The sequence below is a fragment of the Ictalurus furcatus genome, chromosome 28 (genome assembly GCF_023375685.1).
Source record: "Ictalurus furcatus strain D&B chromosome 28, Billie_1.0, whole genome shotgun sequence".
Lineage (NCBI taxonomy): Eukaryota > Metazoa > Chordata > Actinopteri > Siluriformes > Ictaluridae > Ictalurus > Ictalurus furcatus.
Window position 1 is genome coordinate 17,670,183 of NC_071282.1, and position 19,769 is coordinate 17,689,951.

Here is a 19,769-nt window from a genome sequence, read left to right on the forward strand (position 1 = left end):
GGCCCTATTGCGGGCGCTAATAGAACAGCTTGCTATGCATTTACCTGTCAGAAGCATTATATTGATTTAGTGCTGATCGTTGAAACTGGCTGTAGGTAAACTGTAATGAGCTCCATTGTTGGTTAGCACCTGTCTATTTAAACACAGAGGGCCCTCAGATGCCTTCCGACTGAAATGCCAAAAAGACCTTAATGGATGACACGGCGTTGGACAGGCTGCAAAACCCGCCAGCCATTTAGCATTGCGCAAATGAGATTTAATCACCGGAATTCATTAACGCTGTTCTTCAGGTTTGTGTGCAAGTTAGATCTAATATCCAGTCGCTGAGGTCCAGAGAGAGATGACGACTTTCTTTCTTTCTTTCTTTCTTTCCCATGCATAATATTAATGTTATTGTTGTTACTGTGCTCACCATTACTGCTGCCGTTCCTCATATTTCTTAGTGATGGGAATGTCGAGTCAGCTCCTGGAGAAATTGAATGACACGTCGATGATTGATTGGTTGAAATTGATCCGGTGTGTGCCGGGCTGGGTGGTGGAGCTGGGATGCTAGGGGGAAGAGGAGCCCGAAATCGATGCCGCTGAGGCGTGCCGGGGCGTTGAGCTGAGCTTGGATCGATCACCGCTTGGTTTCTCTCTGCAGCTCGCCACCCTCACCGCACCGGTGTCAATCGATAGCGTCTGAATTCCACAACACCTGTTCCTCGTAACTCTGAGCAAGGACACACTTGGTGGAGCTGACCTCCCGTAGCAAGGGATGCTAACTATCCAGTCTGTTGCTACTACTCGCATAACCTCTTGTTTGTTTTTTTTGTTTTTTTGGATGTATGTACTGTACACTGCATTCATAGACATCCAGGTAATTAGCCTAGGCTAATTCCTTTGGCGTACTTCTTTTCGCCTACTGTGTAGCTGGGTAGTAGGGATATTCAGACTCGGCTTCTGTCTCTCCAGAACCCATCTACAATTCTCTGGTCTCTCTCTTGCTCGCGCTCAAAAAAAAAAAAAAAAATTGATTTTCAGGATATTGTATACATCAATATATGGGAGACTCCCGGAGAGGTGGGATGTCTGTGTTAGCTTTAGGTTTAACCAAAATTATATCCTCGCTCATCAGTCATCGTATACATCCCAGTAAGGGTAGTTATAAAGATGTTATAGATTTCCGGAAGCTTCTCTACAGAAATCATGACCCATCTCCACAAGTCCTGCAGCAAATCCTAAAATCCAGCCCCCAATTTCATTTTTTTTTTTTTTTTTAGTACTGTTAATCAACAATTAATACAAATTACTATGGGAGTGAATTGTTCACTCTTTTTCTCATATATTAGACTTCATGATATCAGCAAAAATCATGGCACACTTTGCTGAAATACAGGTAATAGAAAGCCTTGGCCGAGAGAGAGAGAGAGAGAGAGAGAGAGAGAGAGAGGCGAATGTTCATACTTGCTCTGCTGAAAGGAAGGGCTAATATTAACCTCTAATTAATAGCCCCAACTTTTTATTAAAAGGGGGAAGAGCTAAATTTATTAGCAGGGATACAGACAACGATACAGACACACTGGGGGCTTAGACAGAAGGCCGAGTGCTCCAGCTGATTGGATTTAGGGCTGTGGGGATGGATGTGTAAAGGGATGATGTCATGCATGTCCAAGGCTGGAGAAAGCGTCGATTACTTACCCTTGTACATGCTGGATCAGGAATACAAATCCAATCAGATAATAAAATAGACAGAGATTAGATAATATTAGATTAGGTGAGGTGAGGATTATTATCTATTCTGTCTTTCGGTAAGGCAAGCACTTTTTCCCCCGGGATTTCAGGACCTCGTCACAGATGTTGCGTAATCAGGTAGGCCTATTTTGAGAATCTACATAGGTCAACGATCATGGCTAACTTTAACTAGCTAGCTAGCTAAAAACCGTAGATTGCACACTAGCTAAAAGTGTGTCATTATCTGATTTGTGTTCTCAGATTTATCTAATATTAGCCAGTCAACTCCATAAATCAGCTCTGGGAAACTTCTTTCTATGGTTTTAAGATGATGGCACATGACACGTAATGTAAACGTCTGAAAAAACTCCCAGCGTCTCAGGAGTGCTGTTTTATACCGTGCACTGTTATTTAAACAAAAATCGTATGCATATTTCTGTATAAAATCTAAAGCGAATCCAATGAAAATCGAATAATTTGCTCGTAATAAGGGATAGGGATGCATGTTTAACATGTTTTGGTACAGTTATTCGGCTCTGAAAATATACAAAAAAAAAAGATTTTGAGGAAAATGATTTAAATACAATGTGGGTTAACATATTTTCACGTGAGGTAGGGTTATAAAGGACACTGGCATATGTATTGTACCATAATGAGACATAAATTGAAATGTAGGTCAAGAAACAAACTGTAAAGTGGGTGGAGCTTTAGCTTTATAATGATATAAGATTGTCATGAGTTGACAGCGAATCGTGAAATGACCGTTTTCGATCGTTTTATTAGCACGGTTTAAGAGTTTATGAGTAGACATATACAGATATAAGGATGCAGTGTATCTGAAAAAAATGATTGATGAGACCAAAAGTCGCGTCACTTTAATCTGACACACGGTGACCCAAAGTGCTCTCCGTTTCGTGTGTGTGTGTGTGTGAGTGTGTTATCGATTTCCCATCACTCCCAGCAGTCTTCAAACGCTGAAATGTTTTCTCTACTCATCTGTCCTCTGATCATTTGTTCCCCACCTTTTTCTTTTCCATTGATTTGCTGACTGCGAGGAAATGTAAAATACCTTAGTTTGCAGAGGTGGGTAAGCGAGAGAGAAAAGTGAGGAGGCTTTGTATTTGTGTGTGTGTGTGTGTGTGTGTGTGTGTGTGTGTGTGTGTTTGAGGTATAACTGTATAACTGACATAATGCTAGTCAATAAGAGAAGACTACCTGGCCTGTGGGTATAGCGCTCATCCTAATAACCCTCAAGCTTGCACACTAGAACATTTAATTATTATTTTTCCTCTTGCTGTTGTCTTGGTTTTTTTTTTTTTTTTTATTGTCATCTTTATTTCTCGACTGCTTTGTACTGGAGAAATGAAATGACACACTGCTGATTGATGGGGGAAATTGATCCAGTGTGTGTACAGGGCTGGTGGAGCTTGATGGCTGGGGAAAGAGGAGCCTGAATCGATGGTGCTTAAGTGGTCTGTGGGTGGCACACACACACACACACACACACACACACACACACACACACACACACACACACACACACACACAACATTATCCATTCCAGACCAAAATAACCAGAATTCCCATTCCGTGTTGTTTAAAACGTACAATTAGACTCATTGTTTATTGAGTGAAACTGCTTCAACACTAACCAGTGCCATTAAAATAAAATAAAAAAAAAAACTTCTCGACAAAGAATACTCTGTTTTCAACTTGTAATGGTTCGTATTTAGTGCTCTGCTTTCGGAAACCGTTTGAAGTTTCCCACCGATGTCGTAGCACGACGAACCTGTTGCTACACCTCCCGCTATTGAATGCGTCGCTGTGACATGGCTCCAGGGTGACAGCGCAGGAAGTGATAATTCATAGTGCTCTGTCGAATGAAATGATTTATGTTACGAAGAAGATCGACTTTCCCAAGGTGCTGGGTTTGGATGAGTTCCATCTTTGGATTTCTCAAAATGGGAAGAAGTTAAAGTTGTTTTTTTTTTTCCTTCTACAAGCTCTCATCTTTCCAACAGTCGTGGTATCGAGTGACCTCATTTTTGGCTCCACATTGTTATTCTAGTTGTTATGTGACAAACAGAAACTGGCCTATATACCTAAATCCTGTGCCTTCTCTTCTACCCACAGCATATAACATGCACCATGGGCCTGAAATGGTACCCACATCCTGAGGTCCTCCACTGCATCAAAGGTTGTGAGGTAATTTCTTCAGGACTCTCATTTTTTCACCTTTTTGTCCAGTCTCCAGCAGAAAGGATAACACTACACCAAAGTCAGTACTTGTGCAGAGTTAGTTTTCCTTTTTGCAACATTTGGTAATACAGAATGCAATACAATTTACAGTTGCAATCAAAATGACTCAACCCCCATTGCAAATCAGATTTATTGTCAAAATTTGCAGACTTACAGCTGTTTGCGATGAACAAATCAAACAAAAGCAATTGAAATAATAACACAACGAATGCTTCAAGCGGTTTCTGAAAATTCAACTTGTAATGATGTCTCCAGTTTCAAAATGATTCAACCCCCTAAGATGGCAAGCATCTTTGGTACTTAGTAGAGCACACTGTTGCTGTTATGACCTGCTGTCAATGAGATGCAAAGCTTCTGGCAGCGTTCCTGAGGAATCTTCTCCCGTTCCTCATGAGAAATGGCTTCCTATTCAGTAATACTCTTGGGTTTGCGTGCTGCAACCGCCTTCTTCAAATCCCACCGGAGATATTCTATGGTGTCCAAGTCAGGTGACTGTGATGACCCTGTAGAATCTTCCAGGACTTCTTCTGCAACCAAGATTTGGTGGAATTTGAGGTATGTTTGGGATGATTGTCCTGTTGGAAGTTCCAGTGATGCTCAAGCTTCAGCTTCCTCACAGACGGCGTGATGTTTTCTCCTAGGATTTCCTGATACTTCAATGAATCCATCTCGCCTTCCACACGCTGCAGGTTTCCAGTGCCAGAGGATGCAAAGCAGCCGCAGAGCATCACCGAGCCACCACCATGCTCGACTGTAGACAGGGTGTTCTTTCTTCATTCTTCTTCCTCCAGACATACCGCTGATCCATCGTGCCGAACAGTTCCAGAATCCAAAAACTTCTGTGGCTTATTTATATGATTTTGAGCTGAGTTTTCTTGTGCTTTTGGGTCAGTAGTGGTGAACGTCTTGGAGTTCTGTCATGGAAACCTTCAGCGTTTAGTACGCGCCTTACTGTGCTCACTGAAACCTCAGTGTCTGTTTCACCAAGTCTTGCTGCAGGTCTCTTGCAGTCACTCGAGGGTTTTTCACAACCTGCCTTCTCAGAAATCTGCTTGCAGCCATTGATAGCTTCCTTTTTCTGCCCCGTCCAGGTATTTCATAAATTTTCTGCTCCTAGCCAGTTCAGGTATTTCATGTGTTCCAGCTCAAGCACACCTGCTGCAACTAATTAAGCCCTTGATTATTTGCATCAGGTCTGCTTGAGACAACACCTGTTCTGCATATTTGTGCTGTTGTGAGGGATTCTATTCAGGGGGATGAATAATTTTGAAACTGGAGAAATCATTATAAGTTTAGTTGAATTTGGGGAAACCACTTGAAGCATTCGTCATGTCGAACTATTTCAGTTGCTTTAGTTTGATTTGTTCATCGCAAACATCTAAAAGTCTGTAAATTTCGACAATGAACCTGATCTGCAATGGGGGTCGAATCATTTTGATTGCAACTGTATCCCAGTTGTACAGTTCAGTTCAGTTCAGACATGCACAGTGTATGAAGTTTGATCCTTTCTCAAGCTATGGTTTGATGGTTTGCTATGGTAATTTGGTCATCTGTCAGTTCCTCAGCCACCAGTCAGCTCTGCCTTTATCATACTACAGCTACCAACTGAAGGTGAACACATACTTCCTACAAGACAAATGAAGCCAGCCAAGAAAAGCGAATGTTTTTAAACTGCTGCTCATGCCTCGGAGGAAAGCGCTAGCTTCACTCTTCCGCATACATGACCTCACAGATACACGTGATTGGATAGTGTTGCTGTGATTGACAGGGGAGAAATGCCCCTTCCACCCTGACCCCATAGCCATTTTTTTTCTCTCTTGGCTCCCGGCCATGGATCGCTGTGGCATCATCGTGATTCAAACGTACAGTCTCCCAAACACTTTTAAGCCCTGCAACATGCTTTTGACCATTTTTTAAAGTATGTAAATATAAGAATGTCTGGTAATCATCCCATTTGCACATTGCTGAACTGGTGGCTCTGAGCTACGTTTACCTTTAGCTACTTGTTAGCTAGCAGAGTGTTATTCTCATAGCTACATGCCTCTTTAAATGTCTTTACCAGCACCTTCCAGTGTTTTATTATATTTGATTTCAAAATAATAAAGTTATTCGAAAGTAATGATTGAAGGGGTCGTGTAATGGTGCTCGATGTGAAGTTTATAATAACACTCCATAGTTGATTATTTTTCTATAACAGCATATCCCAGAGTGCTTTACTCCTCGCATACAATAGCAATTTGCCAACGACTATCATATCCAGGATGACAGAACATATATATTTTTAGATACATTTAATGGTTGTGAAGCAAGTTAGTTTCCATTAGCATTTACATTATACCAGTAGTACCCTCACTAGACCATCTTTTTTCTCTCTCTCTTAAAAGATAAAAAGATGTTATAGAGACACCACCCACAAGGCATAAACTTCTCTGTCATGAACATGTCATAAAATTAGTTACAGCTATACCTCTGACATTGGAGACTCCTTCCATAAAGGTTAAATAAACATCGAAACAATCTCCGAACAGAAAATCAAAATCAAGTCAAAAAACTCAAACACTTTTTTGAAAAAAAAAAAAAAAAAAAAGGTTTATGTGACGTGTCCGTCATACAACTTCCGATGAATGTGGTTACTATAGAAACGATAACGCATTAGAACGATTCCTTAATATACGTAAACCTGTAATCTGTATGAGCTGCTGTTACAGAAAATGAATCAACACCTTTTGATCAGTCGACACTTTTCTGGTATAAACTACAGCAAATTACATCTGTACTATAATAACCTACACTTGATCTCATTGTAGACAATTAGCTGATGAATTTAATTAGGTGTAAATTTAACACACTTCTGTTCTGAAGTATTCTAGTCAGAGATCTGATTACGTTTAGCTCTCAGACGGGCTGTAGTTTGGCCAGTTTCCCAGAACACATTTTACGTTCGTATGTTTCTGACGTAGCATACTTACACATTGGCAGTAATGCTATTCAGATTAATTGGTAACATCAGTTTCAGTGCAGTTTGCATTTTATAATGTTATAACGCTTTTATAACACTACTATAATCCGCATTAAATATCATGCATTTTTAGTTTCAGACTAATAATCTGGATTTTTCTTTTTTCTTTCCTGCAGCCATTCCAGGGCGACAATTATTGTGACGCCATGAACAACAGAGCGTATTGTAACTACGATGGAGGAGACTGCTGCCAGTCCACTGTCAAGACTAAGAAGGTAACACGAACATTAACACCAAATTTCCTTGTTATTATTCATTAAATATGGTGAAACCAATAAAAAAGGACTTGTGGATATGAGTGAAGACCTGTCAGTGGGTCAACCCATAAAAGTCCATGATGGTACAATTTAGGAATTTAGGAAGCATTGGGCTTAACGGGAATGAGACCGTAATTGCAATTACACTCATAGATGCACAGTTTAGCCGTAAAAAAAAAAACAAAAAAAAACATAAACAGCAGACCCACAGCTTTCACACAAGACCTACACCAATTATAAGTCGGTGCTGGAAAAAAATATCAAACACCACATATCTATTTGAAATGAGGGATAGCAAAAATTAAGTTGTTTCATGGACAGTCCACAACATTAAATGTAAATATAAACCGTCATTCTTTAATAAAGAATTTTTTTATCATTGGCCAATTGCTGTTGTATAAGAAGACACATTCTTTACTTATATTCATCCAGCATACATATGCATAAAGGATTTGACTGGTATCACAAATGGACAAAAACGGGCATAGACCTTTGAGGGTTAAACCATCTTTTGGTTTCACGGCTCAAAGGGCCAATAGGTCTGGACACACATTGAAACCTGTTGTTAGTGGAAAAAGAACAGCGAATACTCACTGACGAGTATAACTAGACTTAAATCCTGTGTAGCAGACAGCCTCATCTGTTTATAGTGACAGGAATATGATTTAAATTGACTTGAGTGATTATATTAAGTTTACATTGGAATATTTTCCCTCCCTAAAGTAGTGATCCATTATTATTCTATGTGCTGCCAATACGTAGCACATACACTGCCAATACGCCAGTATATGATTCACTGAAACCTTTAAAAGCACCAATGCAGACGTGTTTAGTTCTCGTAAGAGTTGCAAACCATTAGCGGTAACCCAAGTGTCTAATAATAAGATGTTATCCAGTCCAGTACGTTCATTCTTCTGCTGGCGCGGCAGACAATTCTGGTCAACTTCAGACAAATGCTGTAAAAAAAAAAGGGCTGTCATTGGATCGTTGGAGCTGAAAAGAAGAGATAAATGCGGTCTTAAATGCAGGACGAACCCACAGACCCTCGGTTTTCCATGGTTGCGTCATTTTGGCCATCATACCTCGTGCCTACTCCAGAAGGCTGCTGTTTGTTGGGCAATTACCCGAGCCCTCCAGCGGGATGGCAGGCTTTTCCAGAGTAGACCAATGCACAAGGAAGTCTTTTTGTGAACCCTGCTGCGTGTGATGGCCTTTAAAACCTGCAGGGAGTGTGGACCCTTCTCCTGAAGTTGCATCCCGTTTCCAGATGGAGAGCTGAAGCTTCTTGCTTCTGACATCGATTTCTCAGATTGCTGAGATCATGACCAGACTTGGTTTCAGCTCCAAATGACCCATAAATGGGTAACCCATTGGAAGGGGTAACTTATTCATGGGTAACTTCAAAGTCGTCTTGTTTTTCGCTCAAGGCCATTTAAACTGATCTCAACTAGTTGACTGATGACATAGCATTTCCATCTGTGAGGTTAAGGGTATGGAAGATTTATCAGCAACCATGTCAATGTGTTAGTTCTCTCTTTTCCTCTTATCTCCCTTATTATTACTCTCACCTTTGCTCATTCTCCCTCTGTGAGCCCCCTTGACACTTTCGACCATGGCCATCCTCAAGCTCGGCCTCTCGTTAACAGCTCTGTAAACACTACAGAGGCTTTATGGTTGCTGCTGACAGATTCACTTCTTCAGGCAGTAACCTTTCTTTCTTCCCGTCTCATCCATCTCCTGCTCTCTTGCCATATTTCTTACCTCAGGAGTGGTTTGAACTTTTGGCAATGCTACGACTGTGAGGACACAGGCAGCGATGATTCATTAAGCCTGACTGTATTAGAGGACGCTTTTTGGAGGGTTCGCTATGTCCTGCCTACGTCATTGAGCAGACAGAGATCTCAGCGAGAGTTGAGTGAGTGCCAGACAAGCTCACCAGTGTTGACGGAAGGTTCAATTGCTCTGCAACTATTAGCCAAGCGTCTGGTACACCACTCTTCTCTGTAGTGCTGTTCATGCAAGATAAGAATGGAGTCATCGTGTAACGAAAAGCACGCTGTTTGTATCAGAAGCAAAAGTGGGTGGGTCAGTTGGATTCATTTATGAATGCTTCCTCTGACAATTACCAGAAAATATCAACGCATGACAAGTTTATAAAGCTGACTTTGCATATGTTGTACATTTCTTTACCTTGAATGGCACCAAAGGACAAAAAAAAATCTGCTTACAGAGAAAAAAGAAAACCTTCTCAGCTCTACAAATACACACATACTCAACGTGCAGTGCCAAGCCAGGAGTTTTCCAACATCAAAGTGTTAATGCCCACACTGCTGTACTAATGGCCCAAAACAAAGTTTATTGCGGAAAACAGGCCCTAACCCTGGGTGATTTTCCTTGCATTAGAAAACCAACATGATCCTCAGAACTCAGAACTGCCATCTTGCCATCTGATCTTCAGGAAATCTGTCTCCCAGGGTTGCAATGATAAGCGGATCACCTGGCTTCCCGATCCAAAGCCCAGTTCAGAAGTCAGGCATCCTGTCCTGGCAGCGCTTTAAGCAAATATTTCAGGTGGATTTTACCCACAAAAAAGGAAAAGAAAAGAAAACAAAAATACTGTCCCAGGATTTAGGGAGAGGATACATCCAGAAAACTTGCTCTGAAAGAACTAATCATGGTTCGATTGATGGACTGCCAGAGGGGAATGTCAACACGAGCAGATGAAGGAAAAGGGATGAGGGATTGCCTTAATTGAAGCAGTTACTGTTCCTGGCTACTGCAAAGTCAATCCGACTGGTTTTTATTTTGTTCTCATTGTCAGTTTATTCATCATTACTCGGGAAACCCATAAACACTTTTCCCTTCAGAGCAATGACGGGCACGCATTAGTGCAAAGATAAGGGCTAGTATGATTTTGAATTGCACTTAACCTCGCCTTGCCATTCTTTAGTGTTTCCAAAGTGTTTTGTTGAGATAGACAGCTGAGATACTATATGACTATTGGTTATGCCTCGTGAAGTAAGTTTATTTGAAACAGCAGTGTGCACGCCACCTTGGTCTCGATTTGTCTGGAAAGCAGATGCGTGTATAATGTCCCGCAGAACAAATAAGTATTGATAGTTGATGATAAATGTTGTCTTTGTAACCCTGATGCTCATTGGGAAGCTGAATAGCTGATCTTAAATAGTTTTCATATGTGTTTGATCATAATCATTAACTACGGAATGTAGGCTTTGTGAAAGAAAAACATAATGCAGTCAGTTGTCTGTCTGACTACCAAGGACATTATGGTAACCTAAAATAATGAATTTAATGCAGTAAAATGGTTGCAGCTAGGCATGGTTGTCATTTTTGATTGCCATCATCTCTGAAGCTGCTCTTACAGGAAAGAACAGCATGTCCTGTGACTTAAAATCCTCATGAAATGACTTCTTAACCGTGATTTGATACACTATGTTGATGTACTTCTTACTGAAACAGGAAGTCAGATTGACACACTGTTTACTGACTTACACGACAGCCAGTAGCATTTGATATATGCCATACCCACACCAAATCTAAATAAACCTCACAGTAGCTTACCGAACTAGCTAAATATAGAGAACAAAGTGGGAATCGTGTTCTTGGACAGTCTGAGGAAGCAACACACTCCAGCATTAGTAAAACGCTTCTTCGAAAAAGCACATAACCGTAACCTTGTACAACTTCCAAACAAATCAACTCCAGCCATTTGGGGTTGGAGGTTCCCCCAAGAGAATGGGGTCCAAGAAGACAAATAAATAGATGAACCATGTTTTCTTGCTGATAGGCTAGCTTAGCGCAAGACCTGGCTCTGTGGAGGGACATACAGTATATCGCTCTAGACATCATTATCATAGGACAATCATGAAGATCGTATCAGTGTTCATAGCACGAAGGGATAGCCAAAACGGCAATTTTGATTTCAGGGGCAGTTTTGGAAATTAATCCCAAAGATCTTCAACAAATTTCGTCATGCACACTCAAACATGAAGTGCACAAACACGTTCACTTCCATAGTCTTGTTGTGTGCTCAGAATGACTCAGCTGGGCCTCGACCCAGCGATTGTGACACAGCACATGAAAAAGAGAGCTCTGCCAACAACCTGTGCGATAAAATCGGAGTACCCTCTCTCCCCCCTCTCCAGGGCGAACCCCTTTGCGGCTTCACTCCCTTCTAGTGCGATAACCCCAGAGTGAGGGAAGCAAAAGCACTTCCCGCTGCCTGCATGTTTGTTTTCCTTCCTTATCTCTCTCTGGCACACTCCACCACCCCCGCCCCCTTCCCTCCATCTTTGGCTGGAGATTTGAGTATTAAGGAATTATGGGTGACTGGTTGTGCATTAGTCCTCTCCGGGACTTTGAAGGTGCGAGGCTGGTGGCACGTAAGGTCACCGCAGGATCCAGCACTAATGACTGCAAGCTGTTGGCGGGACGCGCGCTGACTGAATGGATGGATGGATGAATAGAAAGAAGGATGGATGAATGGATGTTGGTGGTTGTAGCAGGGAAGAGGGCTGCCCCAGTACCACCCCTTCGCTTTCCCTCCCACCCCTTTAAGATCCCCGTAGAAGGAATTCCTTTCTGGAAGTGGGAGGTCCCAAGTGGGTTGCTTTTCATGCAATTGAACTTTGTTTGTACATGTTTGTGCCCTGGCAAATCTGGTGTGAGAGCTGAGCTTGAGGCAGTTCTTTTTTTGTTTGTTTTGTTTTTTGTTCTGCAGATGTTACGCAACATTACAGAACATCTTGATCCCGGAGTAATGGTTATTTCTGTGGGAAAAAAACATTAATATTGGAAACACCAATAGACTTGAGTTACACTGTCATTTTTCCAATTAAAAAAAATAAAAAAAATTATGTATAGTCAATGCAAAAAAGTGAAATCCTGCCTGATTTTCTAGCATGCACCTTATTGGTTGCTCAGTCATTCATCTTCAGTTAGTGCTATATCCTCTCAGGAGCCTATCCTGGGTGCACACTGGGTACAAGGTAGGAATACACTTTGGAAGGAACACCAGTCACAATACACATGCGCATTTACACCTAGGGTCAATTTAGAGTCACATACTAGCATATTTATTTTATGGTGGGAAGAAACATGAGAACCTAGAAGAACCCACACATACATGAGCAGAACATGCACAACTCCACACAGACAGTAATCCGAGCTCAGGGTCAAGCCGGGGACCTTGGAGCTGGAAGGCTGTTTCCATTTTTATTTAAACCTTTTGATATGTATCTTTGGACCATTCTGCAATTGCCCTTGGGTAGCAATTTAAAAGGAACCTTGGCAAATGAACCTGAGTAGCTACGAAATAAACCTAGCTAGACATTACCTTATTTAGTTTAACTATGGATGACTTCTGGGAATCTATAGACACAAGTATGACTGTTAGATAGCTAAAAGAAAATCAATTTTATTACATCTGTATGGTTAGGAGCAACCTCTTAGTCCAAAACTTTATCGGGCAGAACTATATTATTGTGGCGGTACCCCTCAAAGTTGGCCGAAATAAGGTTCTTCTGAAGGTACCCAAAAGTAATTCCACTTTAGGTTTCTCTTGGAATGCAATGAATCTCAGTTCTGTCTTGAAGAGGTGTTATACTTCTAGGTGAAGGAGACTTGCACTCTGTTGATGTTAATTTATTTGAAAGTTTGAAAGATTGGTGAATATGGAATTCCACAAGGCATTCCCAGGACCCTTCTGCATGCAGGGCCAGATGTGGCAGCTGGTTTTCCACCCTGAGGTCAAGGTCAGAGAAACCATGTCAAAATTGCCACCCACAATCACAGGGTGAAGGGGAGATAAAGAGGCAGGGTTTAAGGGAGATTTCCAAGACTTGGTAAAAATTGGAAATGCCGCAGGCCGAGTAAGGTTAGTGAAAGTTAGTTGAGATGAATTAATTCATATTTTCATCCAATTTCTAAAGACCAATCTGAAATAAAAGGACAAAGGAAACCCGGAGAGGACGCAGAAGCGAGGTAAAAGTTTTTAGAGTAGAAATAAACTCCATTGGGCTATGTGAAAGTAAGGGAAGACACTTAGACAGAGGAAATGCCACTCAGATGATTGGCAGCTGGCTTTGATATGTCTGCAGCTCTTGCTCGTAAAGCTTTCGCAAGTTACTTCTGGGAAGCCTCCTCCTCCTCCTTGTGAACATGGTTCTCCTCTCTTAGGTAGTGACAAACACCATTCCTCCTGGGTTAACTCTCCCTTTTTGAACCCCTGTCCATATCTTGCCTGCTTTTGAAAGCTGCTCTTGTTGAAGCAGTCCAGCACCCTTTTATTCAGCTTTGAATCAGATTTCACTGATTCTAACTCTTCCTAATCAAGCATTGCTTGATCCCTGCCTGGATCTATCTATCAGGATCTATCTATCTTTCTGGCTTGCCTTGCATTACCTAGAGGTGATAGAAATGCATAGGCAGTCATATTGGATTCTTAAATTTTTTAATACGCTGAGGTACCATACAGAATTATGTGAGGGATAACACACTTGGGGAAATGTTGTTAGTCCAAGTTCAAGTTCAAGTGGCTTTATTGTCATTTCAACCATATAAAGCTGGTACAGTACACAGTGGAATGAAACAACGTTCCTCCAGGACCACGGTGCTACATAAAACAAGACACTAACCACATGAGACGACACAGAACTAATAAGATCTGAACATTTTTACATAAATTGCACGTGCAAACGTGTGCTAACAACACAAGGCAGTACAGTACTACTAAAACAGGACGATAGGCACAGTAAGTGACAGTGTAGCACCGACCAGTACACAGTTTTAGTGTGGAAGTGTCCGATATAACAGGTAGTGCCAAAGATAGGTGCAAAGAGTAACAATGTAACTTAAAAATGGTATTAATGTAAACATAACATTCTATGACTTATCTATGACATATGTGGTATTCAGCAGATTAGCATATAGCAAATATGGACATAACAGTTATTGCAGTAGCAGCCAAGTAAAGTGTATAAAAGTGATAAGAAATTAAATACGATATTTTAAGTAGCAGCAAAAATGTACAGTATAAGCACACAGCCCTGAGGGACCCCTGTGCTCAGTGTGGTGGTATTGGAGATGCTGTTCCCGATCCAAACTGACTGAGGTCTCCGAGTCAGGATGTCCATGATCCAGTTGCAGAGGGAGGTGTTCAGGCCCAGTAGGTTCAGATTTCCAGTCATGTGCTGAGGAATGATCGTGTTGAATGCTGAACTGAAGTCATTCGAATGTAGGTGTCTTTTTTGTCCAGTTGGGTGAGGGCCAGATGTAGGGTGGTGGCGATGGCATCATCCGTTAAGTGGTTGGGGTAATAAGCGAACTGCAGTGGGTTCAGTGAGGGGAGCAGCAGGGTCTTGATGTGCCTCATGACAAGCCTCTCGAAGCACTTCATGATGATGGATGTGAGTGCAACGGGACAGTAGTCATTGAGGCAGGACACTGTAGATTACTTCGGCATGGGGAGAATGGTGGTGGCCTTGAAGCACGTTGGAACAATGGCGCTGATCAGGGAGATGTTGAGGATGTCAGTGAGAACATCTGTCAGCTGGTCTGCACATTCCAGGAATGTTTTCTGGTCCAGCAGCCTTCCGTGGGTTAACTCTGCATAGGACTTTCCTCACATCAGCCGTGGTTAGACACAGCACCTGGTCGTTGGGAGGAGGGGTGATCTTCCTTGCCACTACGTCATTCTGCACCTCAAACTGAGCGTAGAAGTTGTTCAGCGCATCTGGAAGGGATGCATCACTGTCACAGGCAGGTGATGTTGTCCTGTAGTTGCAGATGGACTGAATGCGCTGTGTGTCACAGATGTCCGTGAAGTGACTATGGATTGTCTGTACGTGTGTGCGCTTTGCCTCTCTGATGGCCCGGGATAGTTTGACCCTCGCTTTTCTTAGGGCCACATTGTCACCTGCCCTGAAGGCGGAGTCTCGGGTCCTCAGCAGTGCAGGCACCTCCGCAGTCATCCACAGCTTCTGGTTGGAACGTGTAGGGATTTTCTTGGAGACGGTGTCGTTATCAATGCACTCACTTAATGTCCCAGTCAGTGTGCTCAAAACATTTATGAAGAGCAGAGATTGCTCCAGCTGGCCAGGTTTTCACCTGCTTCAAAACTGGTTTTGAAAGTATGCTGGGATTAGCATAACAGAGATGTGATCTGAGTAGCCGAGGTGGGGGCAGGGCTCTGCCCTGTATGCACCAGGGATGTTTGTGTAAACAAGATAGAGCATGTTCACCCCTCTCGTTGTAAGGTCCACATTCTGATGGAATTTAGGGAGAACCGATTTGAGATTCGCATGATTGAAATCTCAGGCAGTGATAAACAGTCCATCAGGGTTCCCATACAGTTCACAGAGCGCCTCCTTAGCATTAGCACTGGGTGGAATAGATACCTCGATTATAAGGACAGTGGTGAAAATAATCCATGTTTCGCAAAGTGGTTTATTTTCCGTTAACAACACATCCCAGAGTGCATTAAGAAGCTGGAAAGTGGTTGAATACTCTCCATAGGCTGTATTTGCACTCAGCCAACAGCCACAACTGTGTTATGAATGTGCAAGTGCAAGTTGCACATGTGGTCCTTGTTTAAAGTGATGAGGTCAAAAAGCAGCTGAAGCCTTTCCCTCGGGGATTCAACATCACAGCAGCTGGTGTCAGTGACGCACTGCCAACATTAAAGCATGGCGTCAAGTGCCACCGGGTATGGGCAAATGACATTCAGACGCACATTGGGTTTTGACTCACCATAGGCTTGCAGCAGTAGATTGCACAGGGGGTCCAAAACATCTTGGATAGTGTTGCCGGTTGGGCAAGCTAAGCTGCAAATGACTGTACAAAAAGGTTCAGAGTAATATAGCTACAGTGTTGTGAAAAGTATTTGCCCCCCATCCGGATTTCTTCTGTTTTTGTGTATATCTCATATGAAATAATTTTAGATATTCAAACAAAATACAACACGACACAAAGGCAACCTGAGTAAACACACAAAAAATGGAAGCAAAAAAGTTATCCAACACCTATCATCAATGGGGAAAACAAATTGGCCCCTTAAACTTAGCAACAATAACTGGAGATCAGTCTTTCACTTACTTCTAGGATTAGGACTTACTCCTATACTTTGGATCATTGTCTTGCTGCATTATCAAGTTGTGCTTAAGTTAAGTAATTTATGGACTGAAGACCGGACATTCTCCTCCAGGATTTTCTGGTAGTGAGCAGAAGTCATGTTTCCCTGGCCCTGAAGCAGCAAACCATCCCCATACCATCACACTACCACCATCATGCTTGACCGTAGGTGTGTTTGGTTTACGCCAGATGTAACAGGACCCTTGTCTTCCAAACAGTTCCACTTTCGACTCATCAGTCCACAGAACATTCTCACAAAAGGTTTGAGGATCATCAAGGTGTGTTTTGGCAAAATTCAGATGAGCCTTAATGTTCTTCTGGGTTAGCAGTGGTTTTCACCTCGCCACTCTTCCATGGATGCTGTTTTTGCCCAGTGTCTTTCTGATAGTGGAGTCATGAACAGTGAATTTTATTGATGCAAGAGAGGCCTGTAGGTCCTTTGATGTTGTCCTTGGCGTTTTTGTGACTTCCTGGATGAGTACTTGGAGTCCCAGAGATTTTGAAATAGATTTGTATCTCTTCCCAGACTGATGTATTTCAATCAGCAACATCGTTTCTGGAATTTCTTTCAATTTTGCCATAGTGTGTTACTCAGTAAGACCTTTTAACCAACTTTTGAAAAACCAGCTGTTGAAAAAGTTCTATTTAAGTGTTGATGTGATTGAACAGGGTTTGCAGTAATCAGGCCTGGTTGCGTCTCGTCCAGCTGAACTCCATTATGAATGCAGTTTCATAGATTTGGGGAGTTAGTAACTACGGGGCGAATAAATTTTCACACAGGCCCAGTTGGTATTGGAGAACTTTTTTTGCTTCAATAAATATCATTATTATTTAAAAACTGTATTTTATGTTTGCTCAGGTTGCCTTTATTTTATCTTAGATTTTGTTTTTATTTCTGAAACAATTTAGTATGAGATATACACAAAAACAGAAGTTAAGTTGTAATTAACAACTGAAGTTGTACTTTAAGTGTACTTTAAGTGTTTTTCCACAGAACACATCACTGCAAATTCAAATTCAGGACTATCCCTATTCTGGCTACTTGAGAAAGTAGGAAGAGTTTCTCTGGCTTTGACTATTCATAGTTACATGCGTTCAAACAGTACTTAAATTAATAACAATTTCATTTTCAAATGAAACCAGAGGATGAGATTCTGCTAGTTCATATTTATGGGACATTCTACTGTCCTATTGCTACAGTGAATAAATAGACTAATTCGGTATCTTGAGGTCAAGTTGATTTTTAGCTTCACCCACATGTCCAGCTTCTTGGGTACATCATGGCTTGCTTGGTGGTGGAAATAGTGGGAGCACGGGATCATGGTCAATTTGTCAAGCATCTGCTGTGCTAATTGTCCTCCATTCATCCATGATCAGTGTTTGCTCCTAACCATTGATGAATTGGGTATGCTGTAGGCAGTGTTAGCTAAGCGGTTAATTGGACATCTGACTGGAAGGTTGTGAGTTCAATTCCCAAGCTGTCATTGTTGGGCCATGCCCTGAGCAAGGCCCTTAACCCTCAACTGCTTAAATATATAAAGGAGCTGAATGTAAGTCAAACTGGACAAAGGCATCTGCCAAATGATGTCAATGTAAATGTATAGGGAGACTGAGAAATTTTACATTCCCTACCCACAAAGTGACCGAAATGGTGGGTTTACCTAATAAAGTATTGAGTGTAAAATTGTAGCGTTTATCAATGTTAACCCATGACTCGTTCAAGTGATACTGATTTTCTCTCCCTCCAGGTGATCTTCTTTCCATCATCGTGTGATCCGCAGACCGATTGTGCCTGCCGGGACCCCAAAGCACCAGAAAACAGAAAAGACGAGCATGTGTACTCTCTGGGCTGAGAGAAAGAGTGCAGCCATGGAAAGCCCAGCTATAGACTGGGTTCAAGCAAGATATTCTTCCAGATATGCTGCTTCACAAGTGTACCTCTCCTGTCCTGTCTCACTCCTCCATGTCAACGTGTCTCCCTGCTATCTTCTGTCACGTCTTGGAAGGTCTACCCATCTCCAACTCATTGGGAAGAAAAAAAAGAAGGATAGAAAAAAAGAAGACAGGTGTGGGAATGAGAATATACCCATGTGTAGTAAAGAAGGAATGTTTTTCTCTCATCAAACCAGAAAAAAAAAAAAGATGATAGATTCTGGTTAGCATGCCTATCTGTGCCAGCTTTCAGTGTTCACGTCTATTTTGCTGAAGTTTGTTTGTTGTTGTAGTTCGAAGTGAAAGGAAACATTTTGGCAAAAAAATTGACACCACAAGGGCTTTGATGTTTGTTTTTGAAAGCTTCTTTGTATTGATATTGCAAAGGGGACTAAATAGGTCCTAGAGTAATGGGTGTCCACTCATGGTGGGAATACATCCTGCATCAGAAACCACAGAAAATGGGGAAAACCCAAGGATTTAGGTGTTTCCATTGAACATTTGAGAGTCTAGTCCTGATTCTGAGATACCAAAATGTGCAAAATACAAAGGACCTAAAAATTTGCAGGTAGTTTTGGAAATTTTGGTAGTTAGCAAAAAAAAATAAATAAAAAATCAGCATCTATCAAATCCCAAATTGGTCACCCGCTTAGTTTTAATAAACAGTGATGGTATAGGCAATTATGTATGCTAATGATACTACTCCACCCTAATGTTTATCAGGTCTTCAAAGATGGCAGTTGTTTTGACATCAACCCAAAACCAACATGAAAGTGAACTCGCCATGTTAGCATGGCTTCAGTTTATGTTGCTGCTGTTCCTGCTGCTACTTTGCCATCATGGCCAATCTTATTTCTTATGGAGCTGGAGTTATGACTGCCTTAACAGTTACCTCAAGATGCCAGACTCATCCAAAAGTCTTCGTTCAAGAAATGATCGATTTATGACCTCAAGAATGTCGGTTATAATCTGCATACATTTTGAATGTAAAGACAGGGTTAGCATGTTCAGTCGTATCACCAGCGCTTATCCAGAATCCGAACTCTTTGAATTTGCCAAATTAACAATGATCTCTTTCTCTTTGACTGTCTGTCAAAAATGGCATTTTGTCCACAGTGTATTAGTGTACTTGTGCCAAATTTCCTACACCAGCAATTCTCAAATAGGGGTCCATGCACCATAGCCAGGAAATAACATCCCACCATTATTAAATTGATTGTATTTATTATAGAGTGCTTATAGTGATTAGCCAGTTCCCTCAAATTAAATGGGTTTAATACAAACCTGTAAGCCAAGTCAGCCTACGAATAACATCTGATAGAATCTAACACGATGTACCAGGTGAAATTTCAGGAATAGATAGCTCTCGAACTGCTGCTCAGAGAAACTTGCTGTCTACCCTCTTCCGCATACATGAGCTGACCCGCACCCATGATTAG

At 41.7% G+C, this 19,769-nt stretch overlaps 1 protein-coding gene across 2 annotated transcripts in view; it reads left to right on the forward strand.

Moving 5' to 3' along the window:
* The window catches only part of pappaa (pregnancy-associated plasma protein A, pappalysin 1a), an 85,578-nt gene extending 67,245 nt beyond the window's left edge, over positions 1-18,333 (forward strand). For both annotated transcript variants that reach the window (XM_053618475.1, XM_053618476.1), the window contains exons 21-23: positions 3,847-3,918; positions 7,108-7,206; positions 18,147-18,333. In XM_053618475.1, the coding sequence (XP_053474450.1) occupies positions 3,847-3,918; positions 7,108-7,206; positions 18,147-18,251 (276 nt within the window). In that variant the 3' untranslated portion in view covers positions 18,252-18,333. The remainder of the gene's footprint in view (positions 1-3,846; positions 3,919-7,107; positions 7,207-18,146) is intronic.
* Positions 18,334-19,769: the final 1,436 nt, after the last annotated feature.